At 39.4% G+C, this 13,298-nt stretch overlaps 1 protein-coding gene across 1 annotated transcript in view; it reads left to right on the forward strand.

Annotated features, from left to right (window-relative positions):
- Window positions 1-13,298, forward strand: part of CCDC148 (coiled-coil domain containing 148) — a 145,645-nt gene that overhangs the window by 23,934 nt on the left and 108,413 nt on the right. Inside the window, exon 8 of the mRNA XM_040636719.1 lies at window positions 2,066-2,272. Coding sequence (XP_040492653.1) covers window positions 2,066-2,272 — 207 coding nt within the window. The remainder of the gene's footprint in view (window positions 1-2,065; window positions 2,273-13,298) is intronic.

Consider the following 13,298-nt stretch of genomic DNA (forward strand, 5'->3'; position numbering starts at 1 on the left):
TAGCAACTAATAGGGTTATAGGTTGAAAGTCTCCTGTTTTTCAAGTCTTATGGTCCATAAGAAGGTGGAGAACCCCTCAGGCAACGTTTATTCTATGCTTACTTGCCTCAGAGATCTTCACTGTGACTCCCTGGGTTGCTCTGCCAGGATTTGACCTGTCGGTGTCTGTGCATTCACCTGCCCACCCTCAGAGGTTCTGCAGTCTCTGGCTCTTGCCTGAAAGTGGGGTGCCTGCTCATCTATCTGCAGAGCCTGCCACATCCCAGCCCTTCTAGTCATGGGGAAGCCAGCACTTGCCTTGGGGGCTGGTGCTTACCTGTATTATCCCCACAATAACAACTCCAATTGATCCCCCTAGATGGGTCTGAAACACAAATGCCCCAAATTAGAACTCAGAGTCATGACTGAAATTTCCCTGAGAAAAGCCTGGGAAATTATTATTTCATTCTTTAGTTCATAAGGCCACAAAGACAAGAAAACAGAAGTTACCAAGTCACCAATTAACTTTACAATGACTCACCTTAAAACATATATGTAAATAAACACATGTAAACTCTTAACTTTTTAATGGGCCATGCTATAAAATATTATCACATACTCTGCATTATTTTAAATTAAACAAGTAACAATACCAACATGTGTATAGAATTTTCCTTGTATCAGTCATGTGTAAACTCCTGTAACACACATAACAGTGGATGAAAGAATACTATTTTTAATTCTATTTTATAAATAAACTGAAGCAAAGGTCACACATCTAGTATGACCATCCTCTCCTATCCCCCACTCCCCTACCCAATGCTTATTTCTTTTAATTTTGATCTTTATTTTATAGCAGATACCTGTTACGTAAAAAACATGTTATATAATAAAGAATTCACTCTAGATTTCTTTAAGTTTTAATTTATTAAATTAGATCTTTCTTTTTATTCCCTGTTGATTCTATTTGTTTCTGTGGCCAGCTATCATTTCTAACTTTGTAAGTTTTTGTATTTACCTATTAACATGATAAAGATATTTATACTCGCTTCTTACATTGGGTTGATTAGTATGCATTTCTGCATGGTGTATGCTTCCTTTCTTAGTGTTTGACAGATTTTAAGTATATTTTTGGCTTTTGGGAACAAAGCTCAGAAGTTTCCAGAACATATTTTAGTAGCTGATATTTCGTTTAATTGAATCCATAGCCTGTTTCATCATGTACCTAATTAACTATACCTAAATTATTTTAGGACAGGCTTATCCTGCTTGCTAGATTCTCTTCTCATACCACTTAGGGGTTAAATAGTGTATCAAATTCAGAGATGTGGTCTATACTGGCAATATAAAGAATTATGTAGGTCAGTGGCTCTCAATTTCAGGAGACACAACTTTATGTAAGGAGCATTTCAGAATCACCTACAAAGATTTTTCAGACTCAGGCAATCTCCATTCCTGTTCTTCCCCTCAAGACTCTGAGATCTTTCATGGTTGGGATTCAATGCCAACAGGAACTACCAGAAACCATGTGAGAATGATATGTCCATCAGGACTGGAGGATGGGAGGAACTAACACCATTGCTGTAATTCCTTCAAGTTTAGACATCCTAACACCTGACTATTTCAGTAATCAAGGGCAAATCGAGTTTTTGGGATTACGATAACAATTTATGATTATTAGCATGTATCTACATGAAGCACTTGAAATAATTATTAAAATACCCAAACTGATTTAAAGATGGAGTATTTTTGAAATTATATACAAGGGAAGTAGTGCTTTCTGTGAACAGATTCATTGCTGTGTAGATGTGGAAGTTGTTTTAGGGCCACCTAATCAGACTCCATCCCATATGAGGAAACTGAGGACTTAAAAACATGAAACAACTGACCCTTAGTTACCAGTTAGCTACAGGCTCAGAACTCTGGGACTGGTACATGGTCCTGGCTGCTGCATTCACTATTAAGATGCTTGTCCCCAATTTTTCAAAATTATTGGTTATAATTTATTTTATTCATTTTTGTAACAATGACATAAAGCATAAGCTCAGTTTCATAGTAAAGTGTTTGCCATCTGTTATCTTTTCAGGTGGAACATGAGAAATACTGTGATCAATATCGCTTTGCCAGGGAGCAGCGAAGGATCCTGATATCAAATTGGAATAAGAACAGGAGAGACTTTATCCAGAAGGCTGTGCTGACGCTCGCCGAAGCCTGTGCAGCACACGCAATGGAGGACATGTTGGCTGAGGACAGGAAAAAGCAACAGGAACTATGTGCTCATCTGAAAGCCAAGGTGAGATGGTCTGCTGACGGTGTTTGAGGATTTGCCCTGGCATTCATTTAAGAACCCACTGTCCCGTTTACTCAAACCCAACCTAAAGTTCAGTTTCTCTAAAAATCTTATTTTGAATAAAATTGTTAGTTTGGACCATATGAAATTACAATTCTATTAAATCCACAGTAATCAACAATCAACAATTTCATATGGTTCAAGTGGAAGTTACCATAACAGGAGGTCAGTGTTTAAGTTTGGATTGAGCGATATCCAACATGAACCACAAATGCCACACACAAGAGAGAGATACCGGAGGAAAATGCAAAATGTAACTATAGAGTATAGAGTAACTGTAGAGTAAAGTCTGATTCTGGCTCAAACATTCTTGGACCTCTCATTCACATTAAAGATGTAAAAAAAAAAAAAAAGTAAAATTATGAAGAGGAGAGAGGATTTGTGAAGAGATATGTTGGGGAGAGCTTGATGGGCAAAGTGAAAGGTGGAGTGGATGGGGGTATTCCTCTTCCTCAGACCCAGTGAGGGGGGCCTCCAGGATGGCTTGGAGAGTTTAGTGGGGAACGCCTGCAGTTGGAGCTTGAGGATTGGTGTCTGATGCTCACAGGGAACTAGAGGAGCTGCCTCCATGGCAGAATTGAAAACAAAGATGGCTGCTGTGTTGGGAATAACTGCATTCCTCAGACTGGTCATGGGTGCATGAGTCCTGAAGGCCCCATGTGGATGTAGTCTCCCTAGGAGAGTTGGCAGGACCATTAAACAAATTGTATTGAGGTACAGCATACCTGCAGTAAAGTACACAAATCTTTATTTTTATTATTATTTTTAAAATATTTTATTTATTTGACAGAGAGAGAGAGTATAAGCAGGGGGAGCGGCAGGCAGAGGGAGAAGGAGAAGCAGGCTTCCCACTGAGCAGGGAGCCCTATGCAGGGCAGGATCCCAGGACCCTGGGATCATGACCTGAGCCAAAGGCAGATGCTTAACCAACTGAGCTACCCAGGCATCCCCACAAATCTTTATTTATTGATACACATATCAGTGGTAGGAGAATGATGGCACAAGAAGTTTTATTCTATTGATAGAAAAAAATAACCTGCAATTAATAGTTATACTAAAGCAATTAATATCATGTAAAAAGAAATGGTCTCTTTTAAAACATTAGAGGAAAAATGCCTGCTCTGCATTTTTTTAAATGAAAAGATATTAGATTGGGCATTGCAGAAGCTTGGGACCTAGAAGGAATAGAAGCTGCATCAAGCCTGAACTGTCTATCATGGGCTACAGAGCTCATGCACATTTCTTCTCCATCTGCAGCTGGTAAGGAACACACAGGGGTCAGGGACCAGGACAAGCCTTTATATACTCCATAGTCTTGTTATATTCATTTTGTGCACATTATCATTAGCCTTTCAGCTGTACTGTGGGGGATATTTTCTTTTTATTGTATTGCATCGAGGTAAACATGCAGTAAAGAGCAGAGAACGAAAGTGTGTGATTGAATGAAATTTTACAAATATATATTGCCCCATGTAAAAACCACTGAGATGAAAAGAGAACATCTCCTGCAGCTCAGGTTCCCTCATGCCTCTTCTCAGTATATACTACCTGTACCTATAACCACTCTTCTGAATTCATCACCATAAATTAGTTTTACTTATTCATGAATTTCATATAACTCAAATCATACACTATGTGCTCTTTTGTACTTCTTTTGCTCATCATAACTGTGAGTTTCATTCTTGTTGCATGTTGCAATTACTTCTTTTTCTTTATTGCTGGATAGTATTTCATTATAGATATATACCACAATTTATTTATATATTATCGTGTTAATAGAAATTCATGTTATTTCCAGGTTTTGCTGTTATGATAACAGTGCTATGAATACTCTTGAACATGTCTTATGGTGGACATATGCACTCATTTCTATAGCATTTATTTTTTTTTCTAATAATAATATTTTTTTATTGTATCATGTTAGTCACCATACAGTACATCCCTAGTTTTTGATGTGAAGTTCCATGTTTCATTACTTGTGTATAACACCCAGTGCTCCATGCAATACGTGCCCTCCTTAATACCCATCACCAGCCTATCCCATTCCCCCACCCCCCTCCCCTCTGAAGCCCTCAGTTTGTTTCCCAGAGTCATAGTCTCTCATGGTTCATTCCCCCTTCTCTTTACCCCCCCCCCCTTTCTTCTTCCCTTTCTTTTCCTACCGATCTTCCTAGTTCTATAGCATTTATCTTGGGAGTGGGATTGCTGGATCAGGTGCGTTTTAGCTTCAGTAGTTACTGCCAAATAGTTTTCCAAAGTGGTCAAACAAATTTGCCCCTGGTTTCAGTTGCTCCATGTCCTTACCAATATTGGTATTGCCAATCTTTACCTTTAGCTAATCTAGTGTATGTGTAGTGATACATCAACAAGGTTTTCATCTACATTCAGAATAGACGATGAGCGTCTTTTCATATGCATATTGACCATTGGGATATCTGCTCCTGAGGAATGTCCTCTGGAGCCTTTCGCCCATTTTTCTATTGGGTTGTCTGTTTTTTCTTATTCATTTGTGTGTTCCTTATATATTCTGTATGCAAGTTCTATTTCGTTTCTTTCTGTGACTTTTCACTCTTTTAATGGTGTCCTTTAATAAACAAAAGTTCTTAATTTTAATGAAATTCTTTTTTAATTTAAATATCTGAGATATAAATTATATGCAGCAAAATCACCCTTTTTAGTGTATGGTTACATGAGTTTTGGCAAATGCATGACATGTAACTACTACCGCAAGCAAGATACGAATGCTTCATTACTCTTCAGAAATCCTTCATACCCCTGTGTACTCCACCATACACCCACCATCAGCCTTTAGCAACTATTGATCTCTGTCCCTATACTTCTGGCTGTTCTAGAATGTTATATAAATGTAACCATACAGTATGTGGACATTTGAGTCCGGCTTTTTTCACTTAGCATAATGCACTTGAGATCTAGCCATGTTGTTACATGTATCAATAGTTCTTTTTTATCGCTGAGTAGAATTCCATGATTGGGCTTAATCACAGTTTATCCATTCACCAGCTATTTTCAGTTTTTGGCAATTCGTGTTACTTTGCTTATGGTGGAAGTAGGCTTTGGGCTTTTTCTATGAGCCTGTGCCTCAGAGAGGCTTACCGCTGGTTTTCCTTACCCTGCAGTGGATTTTTATTAGACACTTGCTGGCCTGTGTCTAATAAGGGGAGAGGCATTCTGCTTTCTTGGTTCAGCCTTGGTCTCAGGCAGGATTTTTGTCACCTGGTCTTGGGCTAGAACCTACTCAGTGATCTTGGCCTCCTCCCCATGGCAGACAAACTCTGCCCTGTGTCTTGGTGGTTCTTGTGTGGGAGAGAGCTTCCCCCATCCCCCAGGAAAGGAGGGTATCTTTGTTTTTTGTTTTTCCCTCCCAGCTGTAATAGGTCTGCACTTGTGCCCTGGTTGGTTTCCTGCTTTACATCCCTCTTCACCACCAGCGGCTTTTGTTCTGCAGGGCTTTTGTTCTTTTTTTAAAAAGATTTTATTTATTTATTTGACAGAGAGAGAGAAATAAGAGGGAGCACAAGCAGGGGCAGAGGGAGAGAGAGAAGCAGGCTCCCCGCAGAGCAAGGAGCCCGATGAAGGGCTCAATCCCAGGACCCTGGGATCATGACCTGAGCCAAAGGCAGATGCTTAACGACTGAGCCACCCAGGTGCCGCCCCCCCCCTTTTTTTTTAAGATTTTATTTATTTTGAGAGAGAGAGGGTGGAGGGAAAGGCAGAGGGAGAGAATCTCAAGCAGTCTCCCCACTGAGTACGGAGCCCAGATGGGGTGGGGGGGGTCTCGATTTCATGACCTTGAGATCACAACCTGAGTCATAACCAAGAGTTGGCCACTCATGTAGGGTTTTTTTTCTTATTTCTTAGACCTGTGTAACATAAGAATCTTCCTCTGCTCACCTCCCCTGACCCTGATCTTTTTTATGAGCTTTCTGGGGAAAAAAGCCTGTAAGGGGGTGTAAATTCTGAGTAGCTTTCACGGGTTCTATACTCTCTGCTCTATGACAACAGCAAATTATAAAAATTTAACTAGTGACTCATTACAGAGTATTAGCTGCAGTCTTCTTACCTACTTACATGGTGGCTTTGTCCTTCCCAGGTGCTGTCTCAAGTAAGCTAGTTCCCATATTGCCTCTCTCCTTGGAAAGAGCTGCCTTTCTTCAAATCTTGGGCTTATTTGTCCTGTGGCCTCAGTCCCCTGATGAGTTCAAGAGAAGTTCTGATGTAGCTTTTCCTTGTGCTTAAAGTGGGAGGTGACATTCATTCCAGCTTCTTACATTCTGAATGGAATTTGGAAGGTTCTCATGAAGTACTACTTATCAGTTTTGTATGTGCCCTGCTTAGGAAATCATTGCCTAGTAGCACAGGCTTATTTTCAAAGGCAGCCCGCCTGAGATTTTTCTGCCCAATAGGACTCCTGCCAATGGGGAGGGGACCCCCCAAAAAGTGGGGTGCAATACCACTAATTGAGAACCTGATAGGTGAAAGAGAAGCTGCTAGACAAAGGAAAATGTAAATGACCCACATCAGGGGAATGTTTCCCAGCTGGCAATCAAGGCAACAAAACCAGTAAGAGGGAAGAGTCAGCATTAACTACCTGCCAGGTTTACTTGGGGAAAGCATCAGTCACCAGTCTAATGACAACTCTGCTGGCCTCTCCTATACATCTAGTCCCCTTTTCCCTCCTACCCATGGATTCTATTGGTCTAAGCATGGAGGGAGTGAAAGGAGGGGTCATCATCTGAACGTAGAGGGAAGAGTTGATGAATCTCTTGAAACTGGGCAATTTAATTTTGAATCAAGACTGTATTTTGTGACTTAAAGTGACTGTAGGACCCTTTGTAACCCAAGGGTGAGCCATGGGTTCATCTAGTGGCAGGAGAAATACCTAAATGGGGGACAAGAATAATGCTGTGTTTTGATTATTTCCCATGTATCATGCTGTTCAGTGTATTGGGTATACTCTATTAAGTGTTCCCATATCTCAAGCATTCTAATAGATACTCTATAGGCATTTTATCATATTATGCCCAGTGATAAATCCGAGTCGTGCAGGGGTTGCTGCAAAGTACCCACCCACGGAAATCGGGGGCTTGGTTTCTGGTGGCAATATAATATGATGTCTCCTCAGAGACCTATGGTCACAAGATGGTGAACAAATATCTCTGAACTTTTGGAGATGAAGCCTCCAAAAAGTAAATATGAACAGAGAATGGTGGAACATAAAGTAAATTGTGATGCAAAATAGAGTCTATTTCCCACAGAGATGGTGTTATCATTGGAGTTTGTGTTCCTGATCAAGGACTGAGGCTCAATAAATTATAGCTAGAAACAAAAGTATATCATAAAGGAAAAGGAGTAATCCTATCAATTCTATAGTAATTTAAAATACTAAATTATGCTAATTTTTTTTAACCTGGAAGGAAACTTGGAGATTTATCCCTATCCTTCATTTTACAAGTCTAAAAGTTGAAGTCCTGAAAGATAAAGTGACTTGCCTAAGGTTCATGCCAGCTCATTTGACTTGAAATTCAATATTATCTCGGCCCTACACAGCTTTGCATATAAGAATCTTACAAAATAATAGGAGATATTTATTATACTCTGAGCTCTAGTGCACTATAAAATAGACCCACAGAATGTGAAAAATATTACTTCATTGTATCATAAATTTGACCTTCCTAAAACTAACATGCTAACTATAATAAACATTAATTAAACATTTAACCATAATTTTGTTCTTAGTCTTGGAATTTAAAAAGTCTTTTGGGGGATGATTTATGTGATTTGTGCCTTTTAAGGAAAGTGTTAAAGGAATTTTGAAATCCTGAGTTTTCTAGCTGTCTTTCTCTCCTTCTCTGTTTTATTTTGGTTTCCTATCAGTAATGGATGCTGGAGCAAGTAGAGGACTCTCACCAGAGTGGTGAGAGGAAAGCAGGGAAGTAGAACTCTCATTCTCCTGCTACCACAAGCTCACTCTTTGATCCCTGAAAGTCTCTTGGACTACCAGCCCTTCCCCAGCATCCAGCCTAAACCACTCTGTTAGTTGTGCACGTGATTTTTTGGCATGCTTGTCTACACCATGGCTGGGGAACCCCATTCCCAGATCTGTCTTACAGTTGACTTTCTCTGCATCCATGCTGGGTGGTCAAGTGCTACTAAGGAAAAGTCAGCTTTTACCTGGACTCTCAATGCCACATGAGAGGCCTTAGTCCTTATCCTTAGTTCACCAATTCTCCCCATTCCTCTTATGACTGTTTCAAAAGGTCACCAGTCCTTTCAATACCCTTAACCTAATGCCATACATCATGCCCCTCCAGCCCCCAGGAGACAACCCACCTCTATTTTATCAATAAAATGAAGTCATGGAGTTGTGAGATAGATCCCTAATTCCTGCACCACCCTATGTCTTTATGTCTCCTGCTATTCCCCCCACTTTCTTCCTGATGCAAGATGTGATGCCTTCTACGTGCTCATATCCAGTCCTTCCCCCAGTGTTTGGGACTCTAACCCATTTAACCACTTTAGGAACTTGGTTCTACTGATTATCTCCTTTTATTATTATTTTTCTTTCTTATCCTATGAGTATTTCTCCCAGCCTATAAATAAGGTTAAGTCTTTCTAACTCAAATCAAACCTCTTGACTCGAAGTCATCCTCTAGTTCCTGGGCGGTCCCTAATCTCTATCCTTTTCTTTGAAATCAGCCATTTGAAAGAATAATCTCTATTTTCTCAGGGCTTCTGACCTCTCTACTCTACCAAGATCCTCTCCTCTCCCCAAGGTCACCAGTGACGTCTCAATTATCTAATCCTGTCAGTGCTCTTCCATCCTTACGCTAGTAGGCCTCTCTGCTTCATTTCTCATTGTTGATCATGTACTCTTTGTTCTAAAATATTATTTCAGCTCCTAAAATATTATTCTGTTTGCCATATCTTAGTCTGCCTGTGTATTTGTCATTGTCTGCACAATCCTAAAACCCTGGTATCCTCAAGTTTTCTGTCCTTGCTCTTTGCTCTTCTCTAACTACTTCACTGGCTCCTAACCCCACTTATGTTTTTACCTATCTTTATATGCTAATTACTCTCAAATGTTTTTTCCCATCTCTGAGCAGCTCTCTCTTGAACCTCATTTATCCATTTATAGACTGATTATATCAACTTAAAAGTCTACAAATGCCTCACAGTCAGTGTCCAAAGTGGGAATTTTTGTTTCCCTCCAGTAAATTTGCACTCTTTTCTTGAAACTTAGCTTCCTCTTCTCCCTCTCTCACCCCCGTAGCTTTTTACCAACTTCGGAAATTTTGTCTCTTAACTTTCTACCCCTTCCTCTCTATCACTGGGACTGGCCGTTGTTCCTGGACTATTGCAGTGAAGTTCTAATTGCTATGCTTCACATCCTGCCCTTCTGAATTTTTCCCCCTAAATGGCAGGCAGAATGTTCTATCTAAAATGCAGTTTGGGTTATTCCCTCCCTTGATGATAACTCCATGGTGGCACCCTTTGCTTATAATAATGACCAAACTTCCTGGCATGTCTTTCCAGGTCCTCAGTAACATGGACACCAAGCTCCATTTTCAACCTCCATTCTTGACACACTCCACCTCACACTTAACAATTTAGAAATTTTAAACTCCTTGTAATTACCTCTACCTCTACCATTACACTGTAGAACATTTGTTTCCCGACTGTGACTTTGCTCCTCCTACTGTTGATTTTGCCCAGAATGCCTCTTTTGCCTTCCTTTGTCTGGCTAAGTCTCACTCATCTTCAAGATTCAGCTTCAATGTCTGCTACAGGAAGACTTTCTTGAGTCCTTGGTCAGATTCAATCCACTCTTGGTTCTCCCTCACCCCTTGTATATAACCTTGACTTGACAGTAATTATGGCACACTAGAAAATCTATGTCCCCTCACAAATGCAAGCAGGAACCCCATCTTATTCATCTTGGTGTAACATACCCTCCTTCCACCTCGCTTTCCCTTCACCTCCTATCCCAACCCACCACTCCCTGCAACTGTTGCAGATTTTTTAGTGCTTGGCATATAGTAGGTACTCAGTAACTTCTGTTGAAGTGAAGTGTATAATAAGCCTTAGGCATTTTTTCCCCTCTTCTTCTCAGTACCTCCTGATATAGTACTATTTTCACTATCGTCTTTCTCTCTGAGAAAACTAGCTGTAGAAACAAGTATGTGGATGTGCAAAGTCATTAAGAAGTAAAGTATAAGTCTTAATTGTCAATATTGAATATGCTGAGATCTCAAATGTGGTTTTATTTTATTTTATTTTATTTTAATTTCTTTTAATTTTACTTAGTGAACATACAGTGCAGTATTGGTTTCTGGAGTAAAATTCAGTGATTCATCACGTACAGGCAATACCTGGTGCTTATCGCAAAAAGTGCCTCCTTAATTTCCTTCACCCATCTATCCCATCACCCCACCCACCTCCCTCCATCAACCCTCAGTTTGTTCTCTATCACTGAGAGTCTCTTATGGTTTATTTCCCTCTCTTCCTTGCTCCCCTCCCATATGTTCATCTGTTGTTTTTTTTCTTAAACTCCACGTATGAGTGAGATCATATGATATTTGTCTTTCTCTGACTGACTTATTTCAGTTAGCATAATACATTCTAGCTCCGTCCACATCATTGCAAATGGCAAGATTTCATTCTTTTTGATTGGCTGAGTAATATTGTGTGTGCATGCGCGCACGTGTGTGTGTGTGTGTGTGTGTGTGTATCACATCTTCTTTATTCATTCATCAGTTCATGGACATTTGGGCTCTCTCCATAGTTTGGCTGTTGTTGACAATGCTACTATAAACATCAGGGTGCATGTACTCAAATGTGATTTTAAAAATAAAACCTGGTAACCTATAAAACTGAGGTACATTGTAGGCATAAACAAAGCTACCAGGCGTTTTTCCACTCTTCTCTACTTCATCTTACTTTTGTGCTTCTTGCCACATCTCTGGCTGGTTGGCTGACCTAATCAAGAAGCCATAGTAGTTAAAGAATCAGATAGTGATGGGGTAGAAGATACTTTTTTGACTAAATACCATTTGGACACCCTTTTCACATTTTGATAATTTCTCAAAGCATCAACTCCTTTCATAATCTCCCTTCTCCACAGATTTCAGGCTCCTTTACTGATGGAGAACAGATTTGGACTTAGGTTTCACAAATCAGATGGTAAATGGTACTTTAATTTAAAATAGAGTTTTTTGAGGTTCAATTTCAGTGATAATGAATAGTTGATTTGGTGAACAACTATAAAAACTGAGCAAAATATTTTTTAAAAACCTGTTTGCAGGCATTGGACAAAAAGTTCATAGATAAAGTTCTTGAAATAAGAAAAGCTTTGAAGTTAAGCCCTGTATTCCCACAATAAAAATGGTCAAACATTCGAAGAAACAGGAAAAAGTAACTGATAGATAATCAAGGAATAAAACAGACTCAGAAATGATATAGATATTGTAGTTAAAAGACTCCCAAAAAAGACATTCTAGAAATGCAAAATATAATACCTGAAATTAAAAACTCATTGAATGAGCTTTAAGAGCAGATTAGACATAGCAGAAGACAGAATTAATGAACTTGAAGACAGGTTAATGGAAAATATTCAAACTGAAGCAAATAAAGAGAAAATAATAAAATGAAGAGCAGAATAGAAAACATAAGAGAGATATGGAACATAGCAAACAGCTTTAATATATATGTAATTAAAGCCCCAGAAAGAGGAGTGAGAGAATGAAGTAGAGGCAATATTAAAGAAATCACATCCAAGAACTTCACAAATTTGACAAACAACATCCATGTGTATTTTCAAGAAGCTTAGCAAACCCCAAGATGGGTAAATACAAAGAAAATAATACTGAGGCACGTGAAAATCAAACTACTGAAACAAAAGGTAGAAAGAGAGTTATGTGAAGAGACAGATATGGAATGGAGGTCCATCTTGTTGGTACAATCAAGAGCAAAAGCAGAATGTCCTGGGGTCAGTAGTAATGGCAGCAACTTCCCAATTGTGCCAGAGTCAGTATGACCTGACCAAGTCTGCGATATGTGGTTCTGGATGTTATTCTTGGAAGCTTAGTCTAGAGCTTGCTTCTCTGACCCTTCCAAAGACTTTGTGAACTTTCTAAAATCCTGCAATTAATATTTTCCTTCTTAAACTAACTAGGGTGGATTCAGATGTGTGCAACTAATAACTCAAACCCAGATGATGTCTGCATTCTGCTATGCTGTTCTAACTTGCCAGATTGCTGACTGCAAGTTAAGATGAGCAGGAGTCAGAATCAATAATGACCCATCGCTTACCTGGTTCAAGCTGGAATTGATCCCCTAGGCATACAGGACCCTATAGAGGAACATCTTAAAGGGAGAGGTGGCCACAAAAAGCTTACCCATAAGTCACATGGCTTGAGTGACTAGGTGCCAAAAGGAAAGGATACTTTCACCACATGATAACAATCTATCAAAGTCCATAGTTGTAATTCATTTCTATTTATATATCTGATATCATCTCAGGTCTTTCCTTGGTAATGGGAGATATAGGAAGTTTCTTCTTGGGCATTAATGATGCTAATATTACATGCTTACTGGATCAGAAAAGAAAAGAAAAAAAAAACGATGTAATTGGAAAAACTTAGATGTCTATTTTATCACAGAACCTGGAAAGGGTTCAGTAGTTTCTGCCTATTTAGGGACTTTGTTTATGAATATCTTGGTGTGGTCAACTGTGCCATGCACCATCAGCATAATCAGTGTTATCGATAAATCTCTTGCATTACTGGCTTCCCTATAGTCTCTGCAGTTGGGGACATTCACAGAGAAGTTCACTGTGGTTAACCATGGGTATAATATTGGCAGAATCCAGAGAGCTCTGAGGAACCATAGGCATCAATACTAGAGTGATTTTTGTTCACAGAGGCAGATGGTATTTCCTCTATACAGCTAT

The sequence above is a fragment of the Ursus maritimus genome, unplaced genomic scaffold (genome assembly GCF_017311325.1).
Source record: "Ursus maritimus isolate PB19 unplaced genomic scaffold, ASM1731132v1 scaffold_1, whole genome shotgun sequence".
NCBI lineage: Eukaryota > Metazoa > Chordata > Mammalia > Carnivora > Ursidae > Ursus > Ursus maritimus.